This window comes from Larus michahellis, chromosome 11 (genome assembly GCF_964199755.1).
Source record: "Larus michahellis chromosome 11, bLarMic1.1, whole genome shotgun sequence".
In the NCBI taxonomy this organism is placed as follows: domain Eukaryota; kingdom Metazoa; phylum Chordata; class Aves; order Charadriiformes; family Laridae; genus Larus; species Larus michahellis.
The window spans coordinates 18,157,576-18,182,329 of record NC_133906.1 but is presented as its reverse complement, the minus strand read 5'-3'; the positions used below and the strand labels follow the sequence as shown (position 1 = coordinate 18,182,329).

General features: G+C 54.3%; 1 protein-coding gene across 2 annotated transcripts in view; it reads left to right on the top strand.

The window, feature by feature from the left end:
• The window catches only part of PDGFRB (platelet derived growth factor receptor beta), a 34,162-nt gene extending 12,252 nt beyond the window's left edge, over positions 1-21,910 (top strand). Inside the window, exons 1-23 of one of the 2 annotated variants that reach the window (XM_074603924.1) lie at positions 1,832-1,931; positions 2,031-2,108; positions 3,609-3,905; positions 4,302-4,571; positions 4,861-4,988; positions 5,349-5,523; positions 6,120-6,312; positions 6,526-6,641; positions 7,184-7,310; positions 7,473-7,684; positions 8,442-8,536; positions 8,805-8,937; positions 9,338-9,442; positions 9,552-9,662; positions 10,041-10,194; positions 11,402-11,568; positions 11,808-11,926; positions 13,123-13,245; positions 14,653-14,764; positions 15,054-15,153; positions 15,273-15,378; positions 15,880-16,118; positions 16,632-21,910. In XM_074603924.1, the coding sequence (XP_074460025.1) occupies positions 2,060-2,108; positions 3,609-3,905; positions 4,302-4,571; positions 4,861-4,988; positions 5,349-5,523; positions 6,120-6,312; positions 6,526-6,641; positions 7,184-7,310; positions 7,473-7,684; positions 8,442-8,536; positions 8,805-8,937; positions 9,338-9,442; positions 9,552-9,662; positions 10,041-10,194; positions 11,402-11,568; positions 11,808-11,926; positions 13,123-13,245; positions 14,653-14,764; positions 15,054-15,153; positions 15,273-15,378; positions 15,880-16,118; positions 16,632-16,782 (3,282 nt within the window). In that variant the 5' untranslated portion in view covers positions 1,832-1,931; positions 2,031-2,059 and the 3' untranslated portion in view covers positions 16,783-21,910. Of the gene's footprint in view, positions 1-1,831; positions 1,932-2,030; positions 2,109-3,608; positions 3,906-4,301; positions 4,572-4,860; positions 4,989-5,348; positions 5,524-6,119; positions 6,313-6,525; positions 6,642-7,183; positions 7,311-7,472; positions 7,685-8,441; positions 8,537-8,804; positions 8,938-9,337; positions 9,443-9,551; positions 9,663-10,040; positions 10,195-11,401; positions 11,569-11,807; positions 11,927-13,122; positions 13,246-14,652; positions 14,765-15,053; positions 15,154-15,272; positions 15,379-15,879; positions 16,119-16,631 lie in introns of those variants that run through there. The other variant, XM_074603925.1, reaches the window with a different exon arrangement.
• The last annotated feature ends 2,844 nt before the right edge of the window (positions 21,911-24,754 follow it).

Here is a 24,754-nt window from a genome sequence, read left to right as displayed (position 1 = left end):
ACTCTGCTTGGGAAGCATCTCCAAGAGAAATGCCTTGCTGCAAAACCAGCAGCTTTATTAAAACCAGTTATGAACACAGAGGGAGGCGGCCGGCGGCGGCCGGCGTGGGCTGCGGGGCTCTCACTGCTCGCTGAAGCAGCACCCGTGCTAGCCCAGCACCAGCGTGCACCCACGTCCGGCTCCCCAGCTCCAGCAGGGGACGGTTTGCCCCATCAGTGATCCTGCAGAGATGACCGGTGGGGTGATGGACCTGTCTGTGTGGGTAGAGAAAGCCAAGGTCTCACCTGCAACAAGACTAACAGTGACAGCCATGAAGTTGAACGGGCAGCTAAAAGCTGGGCATGAGCTCGGGTAGTCCTTAGCTGCTGGCAGGCAGGTGTTTGGAGGGATGGGGGGCGTGGGGGGGGGGGGGCATAAATACAGCCTGGCTTGTGCATGCAGGCAGGGAGGGGTGAAAGGAGAGGATCCCAGTTGCTCTTACAACCTTGACCATTGAATAATGGATGAATCACACACCTCTGTAAAGGAGAACTGGGAAACAAAGCTAATTGTTCTCACGGCGGTGCCTTGGGGGGCAGCGAGATTAGGTTCTCCATCCTCCTCTCTCCTGCAGGTTGGTGCTTTCTGAGGGTGGGTGCAGTGAGGTCACATTCATTTACAGCCTGAATTTCACCTCGGTCCTTTCATCCTACCCACCCCCAGCTCTTCCCTCTAAGCGCTCTCATCCCCTCTGGCAAACACAGAAGAGAGAAGGAGTCACGGAGGGGTTTCCTGGAGCGGGGAGAGGGAAGCTGCTGAATAAGCTGGAGACCTGGAAGGATTTGCTGGTAGATCAGACTTTGGTTGAGCCAAAGCAAGAGAATAATAAAAACATCTGACAAGCGCACGTCATTTAAAAACCATTTCCTCCTTAACATCAAGCAGACCAGGAGGCCGCTCCAGGGCCAAGAGGCAGCGGAGCTGCTCAGTAACAGACGGTGCCTGGGGCTGGGTCAGCAAGTCCAGGTTGCCACTAGCCATCCTCGTGCCTGGCGAGCAGCTCCCCCAAGCACTGTGCCAGCATCATGGGGGCTTCTCCTCGGGGTCTGCCTTGGGAGCAGGTTCAAAGTGCCTCCTGTGCTGGGAGAGTGGAGGTGGCCCAGCGGCAGGGCAGGAGCTCAGCCATGAAGTTCAGCTCTGTGCAAGGAGCATCCCCAAATTCAGGATTACTGAACTCATTTCCCCCCCAGCTTTGTCCAGGCACAGAGGAACCCTTTTCCCCCTTACTCTTCTCCTTGTTAGCATCTTCATTTTGCTTTTTAGAAATATTCACCCCCATCCCCGCAGGCGCGATGGGGAGTTGTGTTCCCCCCCCCCCCCCATTACACGGGTGACTGCTCTTAGGGACCTCTGGCCTCATCCTTTCTGGGCTCATGGTTTGCACCAGGGTGGGCTGAAAATACTCTGCAGAAAAGATTTCTTGAGAAAAGTTCATAAAACGGATTTTTAGCTAAAAAGCCCTCTTAAATATTGCCTTAAAATAGATATGTTTAAAAGTTAACTACAAAAAACTTTTTTTTTTTTGTCTTTGGGCTTGTTCTGTTTCATTGGAAGGAGCAGAAAATGGGGGAGGGTTTGGAGGGGGATCTGTTTTCTAGCAAGTTTTATCTCACTGGGACTGAGGGGAAGCAAAAACTAAGGGGAAAAAAAAAGCCGAGCGGGCAGTGGACAGAGGGAGGGGGGCAGGGCTCTGCAGCGCGGGGGGGGGAGCGGCATTTCGAGCAGAGATGAGCAAGAGTTGACACAACTCCTGGAGCCTCCAGCAAAATCCCTGTTTACCAGCGGGAGATGCCTTAGAAACAGCTCCTCCTGCAGATCCAGCGTGAGGGGGAACCAACCACCTCGCTGGGAGGGAAAGGCTGAAAACTGGGAAGAGATGGGAGGTTTCTGAGGTGGAGAAGGGAGCCCAGGGCTCGGGTGGGGGCTTGGGGTGGCCGTGGGACCCCTCCTCTGCAAGCGGTTCTGTGCTCATCCTGCTTTGCTCTTGGCAGGATTTGGCCACCGAGCCGCTGAGCCCACCATGCTGCGCCCCTCTCTGAAGACATCTCTCTGGCTCCTCGTCCTCGGCGGTGAGTGCTGTGGTTGGGGAGGTGTGTGCAGGATTGGGCCCCGCGCCGGGATGCTGCCCTGGGATGCTCACCCCAGGGCAAGGGGGAGGAAAGGGGCAGTGCCGTGGGGAGGCACAGGGGTGCAAAGGGTGCTCCCGGCACATCTATCCCTCCTAATGGCTCGGGTCCATGGGCTCCTGCCAACCCAACCTGGTGGCGGGGTGGATGGAAAGTCCCCACCTGCTCCATGCCGACGCAGAGCTGGGTGGGAGGAGGAGGGAGCACTGCCAGCTGCGCTCAGCCCTTAGCAGCCACCCGAGAACCCACATTAGCTGGAAGTTATGAACACCCCCACCACAAGAAGGATTCGGTCAGACCTCGTGTATACAATAACCCCCCCACAGCAAGGCAACAGGGCACCTGGCTCTATCTGGACTCTTCACAGCGTTGCTGCAGGTCTCTGGGGGCTGTCCCCAGCTGCCCTGCTGACCCGCGGGGACACCGGGGAGGAGCACATGTCCCAGCCCCACTGGGACATCTGGGCAAAGGGTGAAGCAAGGAAGCTGGGAGAGACAGAGGGAGCCATTCAGGAAGACCTTGCCTGTTTTATTGCTTCCAAAGGATTTCCTGCAAGGTTTTGCTTTCATTCCTTTTTCACTTTCTTGTAAACTGACATTGTTTCAGCCTAGTCTGTGTCCCGTCTGACACTGTCCCTGTGGAGGGGCAGCCAGCAGCACAAGGAATTGCCTCACCTCCTCCTCTCCCCCTTGCCCGCTAAATGCATGGACATTCCAAGCCTTTGAAGGTGGATCTGAGCCCTACCTCTGCCTTTCCAGAGAGGCTCGTTTTGGGGTCAGCAGTGCTATCTGTACTCTCAGCTCCCCAGGACCATCTAAACCATGCTCACAGGATGCATAAAAGTCAAGAATGTGAGAAAACATGTGGGGGAGGCCCAGATCACCCCCATTTCCAGTCCCATCCTCACCAGGATGTCCCTCGGGCTGGTGCAACAGCATCACAGCATGGCTGCCTCCCAGCACAGCTCTATTCACACCCACAGTCTCAATGGCTGCCCCAAATCTCTCCGGAGCCAGCCATCTGCTCCTGACTGATGACACTGGGCAGCACCAGGTGGCACTTAGGCTGTAGTTACCTTGCAGAAAGGTTGGAGGGGACAGACATAGTTGAAGCATAAAATGGGGGGTTCTCCACCCAGCATTGCCACAGACAACGGGCAACTGGGGCAACTTTGAGTATCGCTAAACTCCATGATGTCTTATTTCTTCTCCAGTAAGGGTTTCAGGAGGTACATGGAATGAAGGGTGACCCACCAAGGCATGGGTTGACAGGATATTCCTGTGTGTCAGTGGTGGTTACACCAAGGACAAATCCAGGAAGGTTATTTTGCAGTGTAAAGGCTGACACTACAAACCAAATGCCTTGGCATGAGGTTGTGCTCCAGCGTGCTGCTTCTTGGATTTCAGAGGAACCCAACTTGGTCTCATCTCCCTCCTCTCCCAGGTCTGCTGGAGGTAACGTCCGGGGACAGCAGGTTGCACATCGAACCCAGAGACACTGAGCTTGTCCTTGGCCTCCACAGCACCTTCTCCCTCTTGTGCTATGGGGACGGCGCGCTGGTTTGGGAACGGGAGGGTCAGCCCCTCGACGCCTCGCTGGAGCACAGGGATGGTTTCTTCGTCAGCAATCTCACCCTCAGGAACGTGACGGGGCGCCACACCGGGGAGTACACATGCGCCTACAGCCCCGACCAGGCTCCAGAGCCAGCAGAGAGGAAAGCCCTGTACATCTACGTTCCAGGTAGGGGACAGCACGTCCTTGTCTCCGCATTTCCAAGGAGTTTAGCAACCAGCAGAAAGAGGCCTTTGAATTATCGTTCTGTCTCCAAACACCTGGCCTCCCAAAATCCTTTCTTCCATTGCAGGAGAGCCCTCATGGCAGGTCGTCTGACCGTGGCATGTCTCTGGTATGCCAGGTCACGGGAGAGGCCCAAGTGTGGTGTGTCGGGGCAAGCAGTGGGGGAGGTTTGGCAAGCCTACGACATGGCAGCTCTACTTTGCCATGGGGACTAAGGGAAGAAACATCCCACCAGTCTGGAGACAGAGGCCTGTGTTGGAGCGGTCCTGGAGGAGCACAGAGCAGCCCTGGTTCATCTTCAAGCAGCTTTCTGTAACCAGTGTTCCCTCACTCCCACAGATCCTTCTCTAGTCTTCCTCCCCACAATCACCTCCGAAGAGCTCTTCATCTTCATCACGGGCTACACAGAGGCTGTCATCCCATGCCGCGTGACCAACCCGCAGATGCAGGTGACCCTCTATGAGAAAAAGGTGGAGAACCCCATCCCAGCTGCTTATGACCCACAACAGGGATTCAAAGGCTTCTTTGAGGATAAGACCTATTTCTGCCGGACAATTGTGGATGACCAGGAGGTGGATTCAGACACCTTCTACGTCTACAGGATCCAGGGTGAGTTGCCATTATCTTAGCATAGCCGTGCACCTGCAGTGGCTGTTCCTTCAGCCCAATGGGAGGGGACAGCAAAGCTCTCCCCCTGTCTCCTTAGTGATCAGTCTTCTGATCAATTTGGAGGCTGGATTTAGTCCTGTCTCCATTAGAGAATGGGTTCTACCAAAATGTCAGCTCCATCCCTCAGGGAAGAGACTTTCCAGTGGAGCAGTCCACCCAGGATAAGTGGACCGGGTGCCCACTCATCCCTTCCTTCAGTATTCATTCCTTTCTTTTACCTTTCCCACAGTCTCATCTGTGAACGTCTCCATCAGCGCAGTGCAGACCATAGTGCGTCAGGGAGAAAACGTTACCCTGATGTGCACCGTGAGCGGCAATGAGCTGGTCAACTTCAACTGGGATTATCCCCGCAAGCAAGTGAGTGCTCCAGCCCCACAGGCTTTGGGCAGCAGCTCCAGCCTTCACCCAGATGTACCATGGCAATCACCCATCAATATCCTAGGTGAAGCTTCATAGGAAGGTTCACAGGAAGCTTCACCTCATGGCAGAAGCTGTGGGATGCTGCTGCTGCCACACCGGGAGGCGTGATGGGAAGATCCTTGGGTTGAGGCTGTCTGTCTTAGTGGCCTCTGCTCAGTGCATGTTCCCTGTCCCTGTGGCAGCCAGAGTGGGGTCCTCTACCCCCTCTCCTCCCTCCCTGTGAGCCTGGCTTTGTAGCTCCAATGGCAGAACATGCTCTTGACTTCTCAGACCGTATCTCCTGTCCCTGTTGTGCAGGCAGGGAAGGCTGTGGAGCCAGTGACCGACTTCCTGCCCGGATCCACCCACGAGATCCGCTCCATCCTCATCATCCAGAATGCAGAGCTGGAGGACAGCGGGACCTACGTCTGCAACGTCTCTGAGGGCTACCATGAGAAAACGGACCGGAAAGACATCACGGTCCATGTGATCGGTGCGTTGCTGCCCACGCACCCAAAGCCACCAAACCACATGGGCATCCAGGCAGGATGCCCCAGGGTGACACTCTCTTCTCTCTGCACAGCCTCCAGCTCTCTCCCCTCCTTGACTCTGCCCTTAGTAACCACGGCCAAAAATACCCAACTCTCACCCCAAGCCACCCCTGCCCACTTCTTGGCCTCAAAACATCCCAAACTCCCCGCCACAACTTTTGGGACCCTTTATGACACTTGAGGGTGTGGGTGAGAGCTCTTCTGCACTGTGCAGTGCCAATGCGCTGTGATGTCAGATTGTCACCTCGCATCCGCATCTGTCCTTCATCCATGTAATTTGAAGGAATCTGCCCCCTCTCTACAAGATAACAGCTTTTCCCTGCATGCTGCCTGCCTCATGAGCTCCCCTGCTCCAAACTGTGGCTCTGCACCCCCACTCCCCTTGGACACAAGCCCGAAGCCTTGAGGGATGGATGTGGAGCTGCCCCACCGCTTCTTTGTGTTCAGGGTGTTTTGTTCCAGATCTGTGATTGTCCAAAGGGCTGGAGAGAGGTCTCTTTTTATCTCTTACCCCCCTATTCCTCCTGTCCCCTCTCAGAACGTGGCTTTGTGCGCTTCCACACCCACCTGCCCAGCACCGTCTATGCTGAGGTCCACAAGAGCCGCACCATCCAGGTGGAGGTGGAGGCCTACCCACAACCCAGCATCGTGTGGCTGAAGAACAACAAGACGTTGACTATGGAGAGCAGCAGTGAGTTCACCATCACCAGCAGGAACCTGTCAGAAACCAGGTGAGGGCCCACCACTCCTCACCAGGGTGCAGGGAGGGAGTAATTCACAAAGCAAGCTGCAAATCACTGGTTGGACAGGGGTTGGTGGTTGAATGTCTTTCCGCGAGTGGATTTTGAGCGTGCCTCAGATGGGTGGGAGCCAGTTGCCTCTGAGCATTGTCAGTCCCCGGTTACCTTCCCACACCTCTCACTCTGGGACTGTGTCTCCTCCAGGTACCAGACAGCTCTGGTGCTCGTGCGGGTGAAGCAGGAAGAAGGAGGATTTTACACCATCCGGGCTTCCAATGAGGACGATGAACAGGAGCTGTCCTTCCATCTGCAGATAAATGGTGAGGATGAACATGCAGATATGGGACTGAGGTGTGTGGGAGCAGTTTCAGAGGATGGCTCCATACTTTGCCACAGGACCCTCAGGTTGAAGCCCTTCCTCCTCTGACTACGGCTCCAGAGTGGTTTTGGTCAAAGGAAGAGCATTAAAGCAAGAAACATGTGCTCACTTGCAATATCTCACACATGGTCTCAAACCAAGGGGGACAGGGAGGGAGTGCAGACACCAGAAACTTGGCCTTCATGCCCTAGCGCAAGGTGGTAGATGCAGAGACAAGTGGGCAGCTCTAATGTCCAGCACTCTCCCCTGTGCTTGCCTCTGTTCTCTAAGCAACCTAAATTCGGACAGGTCTCCTTCATGACCCCGTCAAACCTTTCTCTTTTTGCTGTTAGGTATCAAAAATGAAGCATGATTGCTGTGATGAGTCCTACTTCACTGTCCCCTCACCCCCAGGCCATGTTAGGAGTACAGGGGAATCACGTTCCCCTTCCGTCCTGCAGTCGAAGTGAAGGATGAATTCCCACCAGTGTCTCTTGGTTTCAGTGCCAGCCAAAGTGGTGGATCTCAAGGAGAACAGCAGTGCCAGCAGTGGGGAGCAGACCGTAACGTGCTCTGCTGAAGGCATGCCCCAGCCAGAGATCAGCTGGTCTACTTGCAGCGACATCAAATGGTAAGTGGAGTGATGGAGCCACTGTGAATGGCTGGGCTCTTGCATTTATTAGAATAATAGACTAATGTTCTGTTACATCCTGCTGGCCCACAAGGCCAGGCATCCCATGGTGGTGTGTGGTCCCAACTACCTCAGAGGTGCCTTTATCCTCCCCTGGGCCAGGTGCAGTGCCAAGGGCCAGCCCACCCGGCTGCTGGGGAACGAGTCCTCGGAGATCGGTCTGCAGACCAATGCCACATACCACGCAGAGCTGCAGGTGTACCGCGTCAACAGCACCCTGCAGCTGCACAGGGTAGACGAGCCCCTGCTCCTGAGATGCACCGTGCAAAACTTCCTAGGCACCAACTCCCAGGACATCACTCTGGTCCCACACGGTGAGCACTGAGGGAAGAGTTTGAGCCAGCGGTGGGGAGCTAGACTTGTCTCTCTGTATCTCCAGCGTGGAGGTGCTAGAACCAGGGCTGTCCTCTGATGGCTGCAGTCCTCAAAAGCAGGAAGCCTGGGTATGGTGCCCCAAATGAAGCCTCCTTTGGGTTGAGCAGGAAAGGTTGCTCCAGGAGGACTCTGGAGCCCTTATGTCCACTGGCCATGGACATCCTCTTCCCATCACTAGCAGGGTCATCCCTCCAGGGAGGCAAGATGCCTGAGCAGGTCCCCAGTGTCTTGTTGTTAGCCCGCGGGTCACTAGATGGTGCCACGGATTCGAACATCCATATGCTGAACAACCCAAATATGAGGAAGGATGGTCTAAGCCCAGGTCCGGAGCTGCCAGATCTCCCCCAAGCAAACCAGCCCCTCTAGCTCCTTACTCCCTTCCATGGTCAAACCTCTCCCAAGGCAGCAAGCCCTTCACAGGCTGTAACAACCCATCACCCTACTGTCCCTGGAATGTTGGACCTGCAAGTGCTAGGCAGGTCTGCTCTGGAAGAGAGGAGAGGAACTGCCCCCACCCAGAGGACAGCTGAGGGTCAATGTCTGGGGGGAGGTGTGTAGCAGGAGTGGGACAGTGGCTAGAGGAGGAAAGGGGAAGGACGCAGGGATCCCTCTGTGCTGCTGTGCCCTCCTTTCCCCAGGGTACCCAAACCGTGCAGGGTTGGAGGAGTCTAACTCTTGTCCCTGTTATCATTGTAGCCTTGCCATTCAAGGTGGTCATCATCTCTGTCATCCTGGCCTTGCTGGTCCTCACTGTCATCTCCCTGATCATCCTGATTGTCCTGTGGCAGAAGGTAAAAGAGGAGAGTATTCCCAGTGCAACGGTGGTACCCCCATATCAGGGTGGCTGGGAAGAGCAAAGCTATGAGGTCCTGCTGGCATGGGCCTGACAAATGTCCCACCCATTCCAGGGACCATGGCCCCTCTGGCATCTGTAGGCTAAATGGGGCATGAGGCAACGTCTGGAGGGACAAAAGATTGCCTGACAAAGCCCATCCCCATCACCCATGCCCTCTGTGACCCTCAGCCTCTCAGATCTCTCGCTTCTGCTCTCCTTTCCAGAAACCTCGTTATGAAATCCGCTGGAAGGTGATTGAGTCAGTCAGCTCCGATGGGCACGAGTACATCTATGTGGATCCCATGCAACTCCCTTACGACTCCAGCTGGGAGGTGCCCAGGGACAAGCTGGTGTTAGGTAAAGGCCGCGCGGGTCCCACTGATGCACCCCTGGGGTCCTGGCTGTTTGGAGGTAATGGGTTTGGGATCTCCAAAGGAGACCAACCCAGAAAGGGCACAGAGATCCTTCAAGATACAATTGGTCCTGGGACAGAGGGACCATCTGGGACCACGGTGGGAAGACAGCATGAGGCATGAGGCACTGGGTTACTCCTGGCTATCCTTTCCTGCAGCTGGAAGCTCCTTCCCTTCCCAGCCATAGAGAAACCATCAGAGCTCACGACCCCCTCCGTGCCCACCAGGATGACTGCAGCAGGGCTGCTGTGGTTTCAGACAGAGGACTTGTCTTTTCCAAGCTCCTCATCTCAGCTCTCCTCTAGGACTATCACCAACCTTGTCTCCTTGCTGTTTCTTTGCAGGACGCACTCTCGGCTCCGGTGCCTTTGGACGTGTGGTGGAGGCAACAGCCCACGGCCTGAGCCATTCGCAGTCCAGCATGAAAGTGGCGGTCAAAATGCTCAAGTGTGAGTTGTCTCCACATCATACCTTTTCCCCATCCCAAAACTGTGAGGCCGAATGGTGCCCGTGTTCTCCCCTCCTCACCCTGCCACTCACACCAGCTCTCCCCAACAGCCACTGCCCGGAGCAGCGAGAAGCAAGCCCTCATGTCCGAGCTGAAGATCATGAGCCACTTGGGACCTCACCTCAACATCGTCAACTTGCTGGGGGCCTGCACCAAAGGAGGTAGATGAGCCCCAGGCACCTTGTCTCCTCTCCCTGCTGCCCTGGGCTGTGCTGAGGAGGACAACGGCCCTCAGAGAGAATACTTCCATTTTCTGGTTCAGAATGATTCACCGTTCCCCTAGGAAAGCTTGTGGGGCTCTGAAAGCCTTTCTTTCCAACCCAATTGAAACTGAGAAGGCATGTTTCTGTTAACCCCCACCTCCCTCCCCAAACACAAATTTCAAATTCCAAAAATGCTCAGTACCAGAAAGATGGCTTTTCCCCCTGGCCCTACCTAGACATCCTGCAATCTGGTAATGTCCCGGTGGGATGAAATTCACCGCCCCAGGGAGCAAGCAGGGCTGAGGCAGGGCCGACATGAGTGCCTTCTCCCACCAGGGCCCATCTATATCATCACCGAGTACTGCCGCTATGGAGACCTGGTGGACTACCTGCACCGCAACAAGCACACCTTCCTGCAGTCCTACGGAGAGAAGGCACGGCGAGAGGCAGAGATGTACGGGAACACCGCCAAGGAGGACCACGTGCAGAGGTACCTGGAAAACAGCACTCTCCTCCTCCCTGGTGCCTACACCATCCTAGCCTCCATCAGTGAGGGGGCTGGTACTGCCTGGAAGGTTGCCTACATTTCCTCCAGACCGGTAAAAGGAACACTTGCCCAGCACTGGGGCACAGTTGGCCACTCTCTTATCTTGTGAGACTGGCCTATGTGCCAACCAGCCACCTCCAAAGAGCTCCTGGCAGATGAGGAGTTAGTAGAGGCAATCTGTATGTCCTGGTGGCTGAATTTGCTAGCACACAGGCTGGCTGCTCCATGCCGGTTGGGAATATTCCCTGGCATCATTAACTTACTGGCATAATCACAGCTACACTTCGAGTACAGAGACGAAGTGTCTCCCAGCATGTCTTAACCCTTGGAGACCTCAGCCCTGCATTTTCAGGGCAAGTCACATTGCTACTGAGCCTAAGGGAGAAGTGCTAGAAGGAGCATAGTTGCACAAGAGGTGCTACAAGGAAAGGGAAATGGTCCTTCATCCAGTTGCCATCTGTACGGGATGCAGGCAGATCAGTGCACAGAAATGCTCCCATGGGAAGTTAGAAAGCAGCATTTCCTTCCAGCACGCCAAAACAATAGTAAAATAGAACAGTGTTAGGACATCAGCACAGCTGGCCCCCATACTTTCTGCTGATCCAAACTGGGAAGGTGTAGCTGTGGACAGAGTGTTGTGTCCTGCCCGCTCAGTTCAGCCTTCTCCAGGCCACTCCTGGCCATCTTGGGAATGTGCACAGCCAAGGTGGAAGGTTTCACCTACCCACTCCGTCTTGGGTCTCCTGCCCTCCTGCCCTGGGGGTGCCTGTGGAGCCACATGGCCCTGGATCCCCTTCCTGCCCTCCCAGTGTGGAGCTCATGTGCTGAGCCAAGCCCGTGCTCTGCCAGGCAAGGTGAGCATGAGAAACTGCAGCCTGTGGACAAGGACACCCAGAGACCTGCAGGGGAATATGGTAGGGTTGTTTAAATCTAGCGCTGAGGGCACCAGCTGTTAGGTGGTGGAAGGAGGTCTCCAGTGCCATTGGCACTTCTCTGCGTGCATGATGCAGGGCTTCTTTCCCTGCTGTGTGGGACATTTCAGTGCTGGGGCTGAGGATTTAGGAATTGCAGTCCCACAGATCATTGCTCCCATCCCCTGCATCTCGTCCTCTCCTCTGGATCTGAACAACCTCTTTACTTCCCCCCACAGTCACCTCTCCTTGTCTGTGGAGAGCGACGGGGGCTACATGGACATGAGCAAGGATGACTCCCTGGATTACGTGCCCATGTCCGACATGAAGGGTGAAGTCAAGTACGCTGACATCGAGTCCTCTAACTACGGCACCCCGTACGAGCTGGACAGCTATTCCCCGTCAGGTAACAACTCAGCCACGGTGGGAGGGAGAGTGGGAAGTGCTTGCACTTTGGGCTCTGGATGCCTTCGCTTGCAGAGCTCCATGGTCCATATTGCAAAAGTAATCTCTGGGACAAGTCCAGCAGCGGTGGCAGATGCCCTCGTGATGGGAGCTCTCAGCTGTGTCCCTTTGTCCCTCCACTGGCGGGCAGCCCACGAGCATGCTGAATAACACCAACATCCATCTCTGCTTGCCCTCCAGCTCCTGAAAGAACAGACCGGGTGACACTGATAAACGAGTCTCCACTTCTCAGCTACATGGACTTGGTGGGCTTCAGCTTCCAGGTGGCCAATGGGATGGAGTTCCTGGCTTCCAAAAATGTACGTATGCTCGCTGGTCCACAGTGCCAGCAATGGTCTGCCGTGTCCTGTGGTCAGCTTCTGCACACTGTCCCTCTGTCCATGGCAACCTCCTCATGGGAGGAGTGGCCGTGCAATTGAAAAGCTGCTGACCACTTCTCTTTGGAAAGAGTCCTGGGGATCAGCATGACTATATTTGCACGTGACAGCTAACCCTGGCTTATACTGAGCTTCAGACCTCATATTCCCTGACTCTGAGCTCCTCCCAAGCCATGTGCAGCACAGCTGTGGTGCTGTATCATCCCCGTTTACTGGGATGACCGAACAGCGATAGCCTCCCTGTGCTATAGCACAAGGCACTCCACAGCAGAGCTGCTACTCTTCACGGACACCCCGATTGCACCACACGCTCTGAGCCCCCCACACCTCATCAATAGTACTTGTTCAGTGGAAATTAAGCCACCACAGAGCACCAGGCTCTGGGATTCCCTAAGGTCTGTCTTAGCGCAGGGCAGGCAGTAATATAGTTGGTCTGTGTGAAACATCACAGGGCAGGGGTAAGAAGCAGGGTAGGGATGGCATCAATGACATGTGGGGAGAAATTCCTGGATCCTTGCCTCCAACCAGACAGTCTGATCATCAAAAGCGCATGGTCAGTGCTCCCCCATGGAGCACAGAAGAGGAGCTCCCTGCTTCCCACAGCTTCCCACAGTCACGCTTTACAGTGGTGCAACATCACCATGCTTGCTAGCAGTGTCTGGCAGGGTCTTGAGCAAACCTCGGGGCTATTCATATGGAAAGCATCCAACTTGCCAGCAAACAAGGAGGCACAAGCTAGGCTGGTGTAACTCTGATGTCTTCAGACTGCTGGGTTGGATTGTCCAAACGTAGATGGGAGACATCGCCTCCTTGCCAGCCCATCAGCCCCCTTGCTTGGTCAGGCCCTGGCCATCCCCTCTCTGCTGGGTTGTTCCAATTGCCTTTGCAAGATTTGTGTGCCTCTTGCTGTCACGGGGGTAGCGGTCCAGGCGAGCAACGAAAATGTGGTAGCTCTGCTAGTGTCTTCGAGCCACGGTTGTCCCTAGAGAAGTAGGAGATGCTTCAAATGATGTGAGGTGACTCCTGTCCCTGCAGCCACAGAAATGGGCTAGTGCTGGAGCTGGGCTGCTTCCCCCGGCGTCCCCTCGCAGTGACAGTGCCCTGCCTCCCCCCTACAGTGTGTGCATCGGGACCTGGCTGCCAGGAACGTCCTCATCTGCGAGGGGAAGCTGGTGAAGATCTGTGACTTTGGCCTGGCGAGGGACATCATGAGGGATTCCAACTATATCTCCAAAGGCAGCGTGAGTACCAGGAGCCATGTAAGCCTCTTCTTCCCGCAGCTCTGGGCCTGGCACCCCCTACACGCTCCCACTGTGAGTCACCTGCCCATGGTTGTGCCCAGGGGTGGTGACAGGGCAGGAGGTGGTGTCAAAGTCCAACCATTCTGCAGCTGATGAAGTTGCAGAATTGCATGCCCATATGTCCAGGCTATTCAGAAGAACCTGGGCAGCAGCAGCAGCAAAACTAAGGACTGTCCCCCGTATAGTCCATCACCGGCAGTGGTGCTGTGTCCCTTCCCTGCGTGGCACTGAGTCTGGTCCTGAGCTGCAGGCAGGAGGGATGCAAGGTTAGGCAGCTTGACAGTGCTGCAGTGAGTCACTGGCGACCCTGGGAAGAGGTTTACAGGCTTCTGCTCTAACCACTAGACCACGGGGTAAGAGGAAGTGTTTTCCTGCGAGCAGCTACTTTCCAGAAAGATGTCTCCAATCTTTCGAGGCAGGAGAGGATGAGGCTGTAACTGAGCTTCCCCAGAACCTCCCCTGTGACTTCAACAACAGCATGTCCACTCCAGCCCCAGGGCATTTGGGAATATGCAACCCCAAGCAAAGCAGGCCATGTAATTCCCAGAGAAACTGAGGCTGGGGGAGCTGAGAGTGGAGCCAGACCCCTCAGATCCCAATCTTTATCTGCTCTATGAACTGCTTAATATCTCTCGTGCTTTCTCCCACTCGCATGGGGTGGCAGACGGGCACTCGGTGCCTGGGCAGGGAGACCCTCCTGCAGAGGGACTGGGGTTTTCCAGTCCAGCCTTGGCATAGCTGCTTTTCCTTCCAAAACAGGAAATGAAACTGGGCCCCTTTGCAATCCTTCCTGGAGATTATTTTGGTATTCATTGTGCAAGCGAATCCCAGGAACAGCACAGCCGGTGCTGCGTACAAGCTGGTCAAGTGAGGCTCCTTTTTGTGTATCACTCTGATTGAGTAAGAGCAGGAAAAAGCTGGATATGTCCTTCAGCTCTTTTCTGGTCATCCAATAGCTGTCTCCAGCCTGATCTCAGGTTTCCAGAATCCAGATAGGCCTGGAATCCCTTCAGGAGTGCTGTGGTCCTGTTGTCCAAGTCAGTGGACTCCCCAGGAACTAGGGAACAGAGAATGCACGCCATGGCAGCTCATCATGGCAGACAGTGAGGGAAATGGATGTAGCACCCCTGCTCTTTCCTCCTGCCTGCTGGGTTCATCCTGCACAAGGAAAGAGGAAACCAGTCCCCCCGAGAAGTGGCTGACAGCAGATGTCAGCAGATGTGTTGGGCTGATGGGCAGCTCTGAACGGTCTTCTCTGCTTGTAAATTGGGTGTCCGGCTCTCACCTCTTGAAACAAGTGCTGCAGATGCAGCTGACTCTCTTCTTGTTCCATTTTTTCCTTCTTAGACCTTCTTGCCCCTTAAGTGGATGGCTCCAGAGAGCATCTTCAACAATCTCTACACCACCCTGAGTGATGTGTGGTCCTTCGGGATCCTCCTCTGGGAGATATTCACTCTAGGTAAGTGCCCTGGAGATCATGGAGATGTCTGGAGGTTTGGTAGCATGTTAGAAGGATTCCTTCCCGGAGACAATAGAAATCCATTTCTAATCCCCCAAGTCCCAACCTTACCAGTTAGAGTAGCGCTTCATTCCCTGTCTCCTTCTTTCCCATGCTGGCATTGCCATTTGGAAGTGAAATGAAACAGGAAAGGTAAAGAAAAAAAGGAGACCTTGGTGTGAAACGCATGTTGGCATGGGGGTGGCAGGCAGTCCACCAGCCTGATTCCCTGCTCTCCCTTTACACCCAGGGGGGACTCCATACCCGGAGCTGCCTATGAACGAACAGTTCTACAACGCCATCAAACGTGGCTATCGGATGTCCAAACCCACCCACGCCTCTGATGAAATGTAAGTGCTGCCCATACACGTTTGCCCTGGTCCTGCCCTACACGAACTACAGAAGCATTTCTGCCTCTGCTTTCCCCACCCGCTCCCTCACCAGAGTGCTCTCTTTTCCCTCTTGTTAGCTACGATATCATGCAGAAGTGCTGGGAGGAGAAGTTTGAGATCAGACCATCCTTCTCACAGCTGGTGGTGCTTATGGGGAACCTTTTGGTGGATTGTTATAGAAAGGTATGTTCAAAGGACCCTGTGCTGCAGGGAGAAGAGCATCGGTGCTCTGTGGAGGATGTCGCCTTGTTAGGGCCCTTAATCAGGGTTTGGAGATCAGTGTTTAGTGCTGCTGTGACAGAGGATTTTGCTCTGACTAAGGCTGCAGTAGTTTGAACAGCCAACGAAGGTGGTTTGGACCTCCTGGGGTCGTTGCTGAGACAGCTGGCATGGCCAGACAGGCAGCTGGTATCTCAGCAACTGCGGAAATAAGAACTGGCAGGAGATCAAAAATCTGCCTCCAACTGTTTGGTATTTTGGAGCTGTGGAGTTGTGCCCCTGATCTCTCCCTTAGGAAATGTTCATGACCTGTCTTTGGTGGAGTCAGGATAGTTGAAGCCAGCTAGAAGATGCCAGCCCCCCTAGAAAAAGCCTAGCAGACAGGGAAAGCAAATACAAGACAAGTGCATTTTCTCCACTCACAAGACCTTCCCGATTCTTTGGTAACCTGCCCTGCGAGAGCAGAGGTACCACCAGGTGGATGAAGAGTTCATGAGGAGTGACCACCCTGCTGTTGTCCGCACAAGACCCACAATCCCCGGGCTGAACAACGCCAGGCTCCCCCCCAGCTCCCCCACCGGCAGCATCCTCTACACAGCCGTGCACCAGAACGGGGGCGAGAACGATTATATCATCCCTCTTCCCGACCCCAAACCCGAGGCAATCTGCGATCTCCCTCAGGAGGCCTCCATCAGCCGGGCCAGGTAAGAACATCACTTCTGAATGTTGTCCCTTCCCTTGACTGGCCAAATCTGAAAATGGGGGCCTCAGGAGGAAACAGGGATGCTTTGCTATGGGACAGACCAGCGGTGGGTTTGCCAGGAGAAAAGGAGGGCAGTGTGGTTCCCATCTGAGGTGCTGCAACCTTACATGAGCCTGCAGGGATGAAGATAAGCCAGAGGATTTGAGGGGATGTGAGCTAAGACAGGGTGTCGTGTCATGTTCCCGTACATCAGCTGCCACAGACGGGAACAAGAGACCCCACTTACAAGGAGTAGGGCACGCCGGGGTGCACGGTCCGCAGAGCCCAGCTGGCTGTATGTTGTGTTTGAGGGCTGAACAGACACCAGTGATATTGCCTGTCCCCTGTGGAGAGCGACTCATTTAGACTGGGGCTGCCAGGAGATTGACGCGCATCTCAGCCACTGGGAATCCTCTCTCACCAGGAGGCTTTGGGACAAGACACTCATTTCTCTCTCCTCCTTGTCTCCCTTCAGCTCAACGCTGAACGAGGCCAACACATCGTCTACAATATCCTGTGACAGCCCTCTGGGCCTCCGGCAGGACGAGGAGCAGGAATCTGACCCGCAGCCAGGCTGCCAGGAGCCAAGCACAGGGCACCAAGAGGTGGAGGAGAGTTTCCTGTAGTCAGAGCTGCGCTGACTCTGCATCTCCCCACAGCAAGACCAGCTGAGGGGCTGACCCAGACATCGCAGGGAGCCATGCTCTACACTTGTACGCTGGGACATCCCCCCCTGTCCCAGCATTCCTCCTTCCCTCCCATCTCCCAGCACTGGGTGGGGAATTAAAGACTTTTCCCCATTGCCATCTTCCTCCCCCTTACAAAGAGGTGACTGAGTGCCAGCAACCTTCCAGATCACTGCCACGTCCTCCTCAGTGATCAAACCACTGCAGGAGGGAGACATCTCTCAGACCAACATCTTCTTTTCAAGTGGAAGACGTGGGTTGGATCTCCACAAGAGACACCACTTTCTGCCTTGCCAAGATGATACTCCAGCCTCTTCCCCCTCCATGGCGATGAGTTTCATCTCCTCTGCACCAGCACTTCTCTGATGGTTTCAGCACCAGCCACGCTGTGGTTCTGTGAAATGCCACCAGGACAAACAATTTGCTTGGAGCCCATTGCTGTGGGTGTAGAGAACCTGCAACACCAACCTTCAGCTGTTGGAGATCAAGAATGCATCGGGTAGATTCTCCTCCAAGCACAGACAAGTCCTGGAGAGACCAGCCAGTGTCTCAGAGATACTGAATCACCGTTTTCCTTTCTTGACAGCTCTTCTACGGTGGATAGAGCGTCACAAGCACTACAGGTACCCATGGCTCTGACGTACAGCTCTGCATACGCTAGAGGGGCTGTCACACCCCAAACCCTTTTGTGCCCACCATGGTACCAGGACCTCCAAGGGCATGCCAGGAACTCAAAATGCTCTCACAATGACTCTGTTGTAGTAGCAAAGAGGGCAGTCCAGCGTCGTTTGTGTTGTCTGTGTGGACACTAAGCTAATTATTCTCCATTGAAGATTTAAAGGGAACAAATATATTAATCCACTAGCCAGGGCCAGTATAAGGAAGCAATATGGCTATTCATTAATCTACTGCCACTAAACCCAGCTCATCTGCTGGGAAATCATATAATCCCGCCAGCTGCAAAGTCTTTGTGCCTTATCTTGGGGAAGCAAGGGCTCCCTTTTGATAGACTGTTCACCCAAACACCCTTTCTCAGGATGGGAGGTCTCACCAGTCCCTCCTGAGTCATAGCAAGACTATGGGGAGCAATAAGGATGCCAGAACACCAACCCAGGGATGTCTCAAAAGAGAGAGAGGGAGAGAGCCTGGGAAGCTGTTTGGTCACGGCTGAACTGTATCTCACACCCTGCCGCTTTCTAGGGGCCAGGCGCAGCCACTTGCAGCCTGCCAGCGCTGTGGATGAAGTGTCATGGGGAACCAAGCAGAGCAACAGGAACGGAGGAGAATTCTTCTCTCTTGGAAAAGGGTTTTGAAGAATAAAAGGGCAGAGACCTTCCTCCTGCTTCTCGCCTCCTTCCTTGCTTCTCACAGGCAGGCCCGGGACTTCTTGTGCTCTCAGCCGCCACTTGAATGAGGAGACTCAAAGCAGGAGGAACACCAGGCTTTTGAAATCAGTGGTGAACCCCCCCTCTGCAGAGATGAAAGCTAAACCCCCAAAAGCTACAACTCTGATGCCATAGAAACTGGCAGGGTTTTTTTTCCTGAAAGGAGAAGTTTCGCCTCGCACACAGCTCCGTTCACTGCATGTCCCCCACTCCCATTAACCCCGTCATTGCCCTACTCGTGCACATCTCTGTACATCCTACAAAAAACGCACAGGCAGGTTTTTACAAATTCAGAAATTCAATCAGCATCTTGCTGGGCTTCTGCCACCTCCGAGCCACTGAGAATTACTTTTTTCTTTAAACACAAAACTTCTGCCAGAAACCCCTAGCAAAACAGCTTCTGTTTTAAGTTGTCTGTCGTTGCAACGCTGCCGTTTATGCAGCTAAAAGAGGAGTAGATGTTTTGTGGGCTGATGTCCTTGGTAAAATGTGAACATAAGAAATAGCACTTTTATTGGCAGCCGCTGGAGTATATTTTCAGCCCATGTGGTCAGATTCCCCACCATCCGTAGGAAACACACTGTGAATGACAACTATTTTTCCATGCTCCGTTCTTCCTGCTTGCAATGGAGGAGCCGTCTTCTGTGGCCACAGTTCATAAAATTATCTGAACCACGGAGACGCAGTAACTTATGAGATCCTTGGGGTCAGACCACGTTATTTTTCTAACATGTAAGGTGCTTGGTAGGATCCGTGTCACTGCAACTTGAGCCCATAGGATGGCCCATCAGACCATCCTGATAGCCCCTGCCTGCACCAGCTCCATTTTTAATTTGTCCTTCTCTATCAGAGGTGACCAGAAGTACCCAGTACTCCAGGGGAGGTCAAAGATAGACCTCACACAGGGCATTAATAGTTCTGGTCTGTACTGGATTTGACTTGTCTGGTGTAGCTTTGGATAATGTTGGCCTTTTCCCAGCCACAACATACTGGTAGTTTGGAATCATCCTCTGACCGATCTAAGCCCTTACGTCTTTCTACTCTTCCAGCGTTTCTAACCAAGATACTCCCTGCTGTTCCAGACATTGGGTCATCAGCACATTTTGTTAACAAACTGTTATTTTTGGTCTTGATTGACTAATAAAAAAATTGAAATACTTCTAGCATCAAGAGCAACCCTAGAGAGCTACTTTTACTACCTCCATCCAGCCCAAAGATTTCTCCATTAATTAACCCCTTCTCATCCTCCGTTTGGCCATTAACTTATTTAGTTCACAAGTCCTGTACTAACGTCCATCTTGTACAGATTAATTACTAATTAAATTACTAATTTCCCACTACCAAATACTTTCCACAGTCCTGAAAGAGGAGATCTATTTCTTCTCCCTGCTGGGGGAACTCAGGTATGCTGTCCTATTAGCTGGGCATTAGCTGCCCTTGGATGCCTATTGCATTTTGTCCCATTTGTAGATTTATTGCAATTATTCTTTGCACCAAAACCTGTTCTGGCTGCTGACGGGGTGCTAACCCCACCTCCCTCTTCCTTCTGAAAGTAGGTACGCCAGATTCTTTGTAAAACGGTACCATTCTCCACTCCAGAGAGATACGACCAAATATTTGCCTTTGGCCCCGTGATTGCAAGGGCCAAGTCTTGCACTTTGTGGTACTTTTCTGTTCTTACTCAACTATTCCCATCACCGTTCAGGACACCCGCTGCAGCGAGCGGATCTTCTCAGCCCGGGACAGGCTGGCAGCTGGGCAAAGCCACCACGTTTTGCTAAGCATCCCTGCAACTCTCCTCGAGGAGAGGGCTCGGCAGGGCTGGGGCTTACAGCAGCCCCCCCCGACAAGCTCTCTCCGCTCAGGAATCCAGCTCCAGCCCCCCCGCTCCCTCTCTCTCTGCTGCTGACATTCCAGTCCCTGCGTGGCCCGGTGGGTGAGGGCCAGGAGAAACGGTCGTTTGCTCTGGGCCCGTCGGTTTCGTAGCCATAATTTCTCCGGTGAGACTCTGAAGGGAACCGGTCCCTCCGGGTTTTTAGTTTCAATCATGAGTATTTTTGTTTGGGTGTTTTTTTGTGTTTAGAGGTGGACCCAAACTGAGCCCCCAAAAAGGGACACGTGCCACAGCTTGGGTGCATCTCTAGTGCAATATCTTTTATTTGTAGATTATATTTTACTCTGCAGCTGTTACATCTTTATCAGCACCAGTATATGCATAATCCTACTGCCAGTCACTATTTCATACATACCTAAGTGTATCCCAGAAACTAATGTGACACTCTGGTGTCTCTTTCCACATTTAAGATGCTTCTCAGACTGACGTGTGCACAGGTTTTAATCCTTTTGTCCTTCTCGGTTTGCGCGTGTTGTTTATTTTTTTTTTAAGCGAGAGTGTCACGTTTAGTGTTTGTTTGTGTCGTGTTAAGAAATCTAGAGCACAGCGGACTTTACTTGTAACTGCATCGTCTCTGTTCACCTGCCGAGGGCACGGCGGCGGAGTCCCACGGGGACGGGAGGCAGAAGTGCAGTGCGGTGCAGATGTGCAGCCAGGGGGAAGTCAGCCAGAAGCGAGAAATGGCTCTTCCCCTTCTTCCCAGTCTGGGCTCTGGGCTGGGGGAGAGACAGCACCACAAATACAGGGTACTGGGCAGTGGGTTTGGGCTCTGGGGAAGCTGGGGCTGTGTAAAGCTGGGCAGATCTGGAGAAGGGGATTTCACAGGCGTCTTCTTTTGCCGGGGGCGGGGGGGGTGTGTGGATTTTTCTAAAACGGGATGTCAACTAATGGGCTAAGAAGGCAAACCCCATGGAAGGGCTCTGGTCAGGCTCAGTGCTTAGCTCAGATCCCAGGATCTGAACCACAGGATGTCCCCCACGGACAGGAGAGAGCTGGCTGCCAAGCCAGCCCCAGGGAGCTCGGACGCAGCCTGGCTGTGCTCCCACGTGGAGAACACGAAGGTTGCCCTTTGGTGACCCTCGGCAGCCTGTTGGCAGCCTTTGCCCCGGCGGTTGCACAGGCAGAGAGCAGCCAGGGCAGCTGCAGGTCCACACTGGGCTCAGGGCAGCTGCTGGGCCACGCACAGGTCCTTCTCGCAGTGGACCCCAGCCTTGCCCTGAGCGGCCAGGGCTGAATGTAACGGTGGAGACACCACGCTGTCTGCAGGCCTTGCCCGGAGCAAGATGGATCTAGTTGGCTTGGGCAAAGGCAGGGGAACTGCTCCAGTGTAGCTCCAGCGGTACTATGGAGAGATGACTCTTGCAAGGGTGGGAGGATGCTGGGAAGCCAACTCGCGCTGCGAAGCCTGCAGTGTCCCATCGTTCCTGTCCTTTCCTCCTTCGTGGATTGCACCAGAACTGCAAAGTTTGCCCAAAGAGTGCCCTCTGCCTCTCCCCCTCCCGCTGTGCTGGCTTGCTGGCATCATGCTGTTACTCTGCAGCATCCCTGAACAGAAGCAGCACCTGCCTCCGTGCTGCCTCTCAGAAACCATCCCGAGGGCAAAGGAAAAAACAGAGTTCAGACTAAGGTACCAAAGAGTTAACATTTTCCTAGGTTTACAGATGTATTTGTAGGATTTGTACTATGTCACATCTATAGCCATGAGATATTATTTTTATGCTGTAAACTTTTACAAATACATTTTTAAAGAAAGAGTTTAAAAATAAAGGTGTTTTTTTCTTTTTGCAAAGTTCCATCTCTTCCTTTGTTTGCCTGCTTTGGGTTGCTCCCACTCAGATGGGGCTGGGAATACAGCTTAACCATGCCGTGGGTGAAGGCTAAGCATGTTAATACGCTGTGCGTGACCCCCAACGCTTAGCGAAAGCCAAGCTGGGAGCCAGACGGAGAGAAGCACAGCAAAGCAACAGCTGAGCCCAGAGACGTGGTAAGGAAAAAGGGGCTGCAAACGGGGCAGGGTCGTCCCCATCTTGCTGGTAACTGGTCAGCTTGTGGGTCGTGTTGCACTGGGAGGAGGTGGGTAGAGGGAAGGACACTGGGAAAGGTTCCCACGTGTGTCCCCAGTGCCTGAGGTTTGGGCCAGCAGCCCCCAAGAAGGGCTTGACGTGCTCCTTGGAGCATTGCAGGTCTGTGCTCACATCAGTGTAGGGATGTAGGAGCTGCCAGACTGAACAGGGCTGGGCTGAAGGAGATGGGAGACACCACAGCACTGTCGATTTTTCCACATAGTTAAATATCTCAGGGCAGCGGGAGAGACTGGAGGTAGCAATGGGGCAGGGCACCAGCAGGAGCCACACTGCAGTGCACCGGGCTCACCATGTCCGGCTCTCCTCCAAGCTTGGTCCTCCTCCCTTCCCTCTGGGGTGAGGAATTCGCTGATATCCTTTAAAGATGCAACCCCAAAATACTGGCTCCCCACTCTACCACTCTCTCGGGTCCATGTGTCCCCCTGCTTTCCTCCTGCTCCCCTCTCCTTCCCCCAGCCCCCTCTCCAGAAGTGCGGGGGTCCCCCAGCCCCATGAGAGACAGGCTCCTCCTGTGTCCAGCCCAAAGTTTTCTCCTCTCTCTGGCTCCAACGAAACTGCTCCTCCTGAAAATGACCCCCAGCTGCTGAGCGGAGCTGTTTGCAGCCAGCTCTGAGCCTTAGGCTTGGAAAGCCCAGGGCCGCTGCGAAGAGGGGATTTTGAAATGAGGTTCAAAGATATCAACGACGACCCTGTTTTCAGGCTGCCAGGTGCAGCTCCAACGCAAGTCCTCGCTGGCAGCAGTCGTGCCTCCCTCAGCTCCTGGAAACCCCTTGTGTACCCAAAGTCCCAGGGCACTGGCTGCAGCAGGAGACAGGTCCAAGTCCCAGCAAGGCTCCTCTCTGCAGCACGGCCTGTCCTGGGCTCCTGTCTTTGCTCAGTTTGCCGGAGAGGAGGTTTGCAGGCTCCCTGACCAGCTCAGGCTGATTGTCCCCAGATACGCTCTGAGTCACCTGGCACAGCTCAGCCACGACAGGCAGACAGGGCATTTTTCTCCAGGGGCTGAATCAGCAGGGGAAAAAAAATCACCTCATCTCCAGCGAGGCTGCAGCAGAGGCTTGGGGGGAAGCAGGGAGGAGGAATTGGTAGACCTCAGCTCCGAACCCAGCCCAATCCCTGCCTGGCAGGTCTTTTGCACATCAGGGTGCACCGAGGAGGGGTCATGGGGCTGGGAAGGAGTAGGCAGACGTGGGGACCCCCAGCAGGGCATTTTCCCCATCCCGAAACAAGTCTCCTCTCCAGCGATGAGACGGGCACCTCGCGGAAGAGCTCAGGGAAGCAGAGAAAATCAGACCGCAGAGACAAACCCTGGCCTGCTGCAACCAGGGTTTTTACCTCTTTGGGTACCGACAGCTGACTCGGGACATGTGTGTTCCACACGTGTCCCCAGGCTGCTGCAGGGCAGTTCAGGCAGGCATGACACCATGGCCAGCCGTACTCAGCGCAGGGGTTCTGTAGGGCTGGAATGGTCCAGCCCCGCTCTCCCAGCCTGGGAAACAAGCCTGAGCTCCCAGTGCTCCCAGCCAGGGCTCACAGCAGCCTCCACTCCCCCCTCCACAGCCAGCCTGCGGCCAGCCAGGCACTGAACAAGTCTCATGCCATCTTCCAGCCATCAGGGCCTCCACAGACATGTCTGGGCTTCGAGTGGCTCAAAGTAAGGCTGCAGCTCCTCTGGGAGCATCCCTGCCCCTTGCTCAGACCTGCTTGGGCACATGGGCCCCACCAGCACCCCTGTGGCTGAGCAACCACAGGATCTGGGGTGAAGCCATCATGCAGGAAGAGATGGCCACCAAAAAGGAGGAACCCCAGCGGACAGCTTGTCCCGCTGAGCATCCCCAGGTGTGCCCAACCCGGCTTGGGGACCCACGTGTACAGGCTGCGACTTGTCACCTGTGGACCACTGCCACCAGAGACACTCTGCAAGGGGCCTCCTCAAAGAGAAGAAGGGAGGCTGGGAGATTGTTTGCCTTCTCTGTATTAAAACTGTCTGGTTTAATACTTGTTCACACTGGTGAGTCAGTTCTCTCTGAGCTGGCATTTGTTCCTGGAAAAAAAAAAAAACACAAAACAACACAACCAAACTTAAAAAGAAGAAGGAGAGAAACAAACATCCTTTAAAAAGCCCCTTTGGCTCAAAAGGAGGAAAGAATAATCAGGCAGACATCTCCTGCGGCCCAGTCACTCAACAGCCCCCCAAGCTCTGGGCAGGAGGCCCCCAGCGCACCACACTGCTCTACTTCATGTTCTTCTTCCCCTGCCAGGAAAAACTGCTGAGAGGAAATCTTCTCTGGCCAAAAGCTGCCTTTCCTTCTCTCTGGACTCCCTCATGCTCTCCAGCCATCCTTCTGGCCAAAACCAAGAGTTCTCTCCACGTTCTCATGACTCTTAGTCATCTCCAGCGCAGTCAGCCATGCTCTCATCTCTTGGCCCTCAAGACCTTGTCTTGCTGGTCCCTCTCTAATTGCCCCCTTTGGAGAAGCACATTCCCATCCCATTTGTGGGGGCCTGAGGGGCACTCCTCTGCCTGGCACCTCTGCATTGCAGGTGCAGCT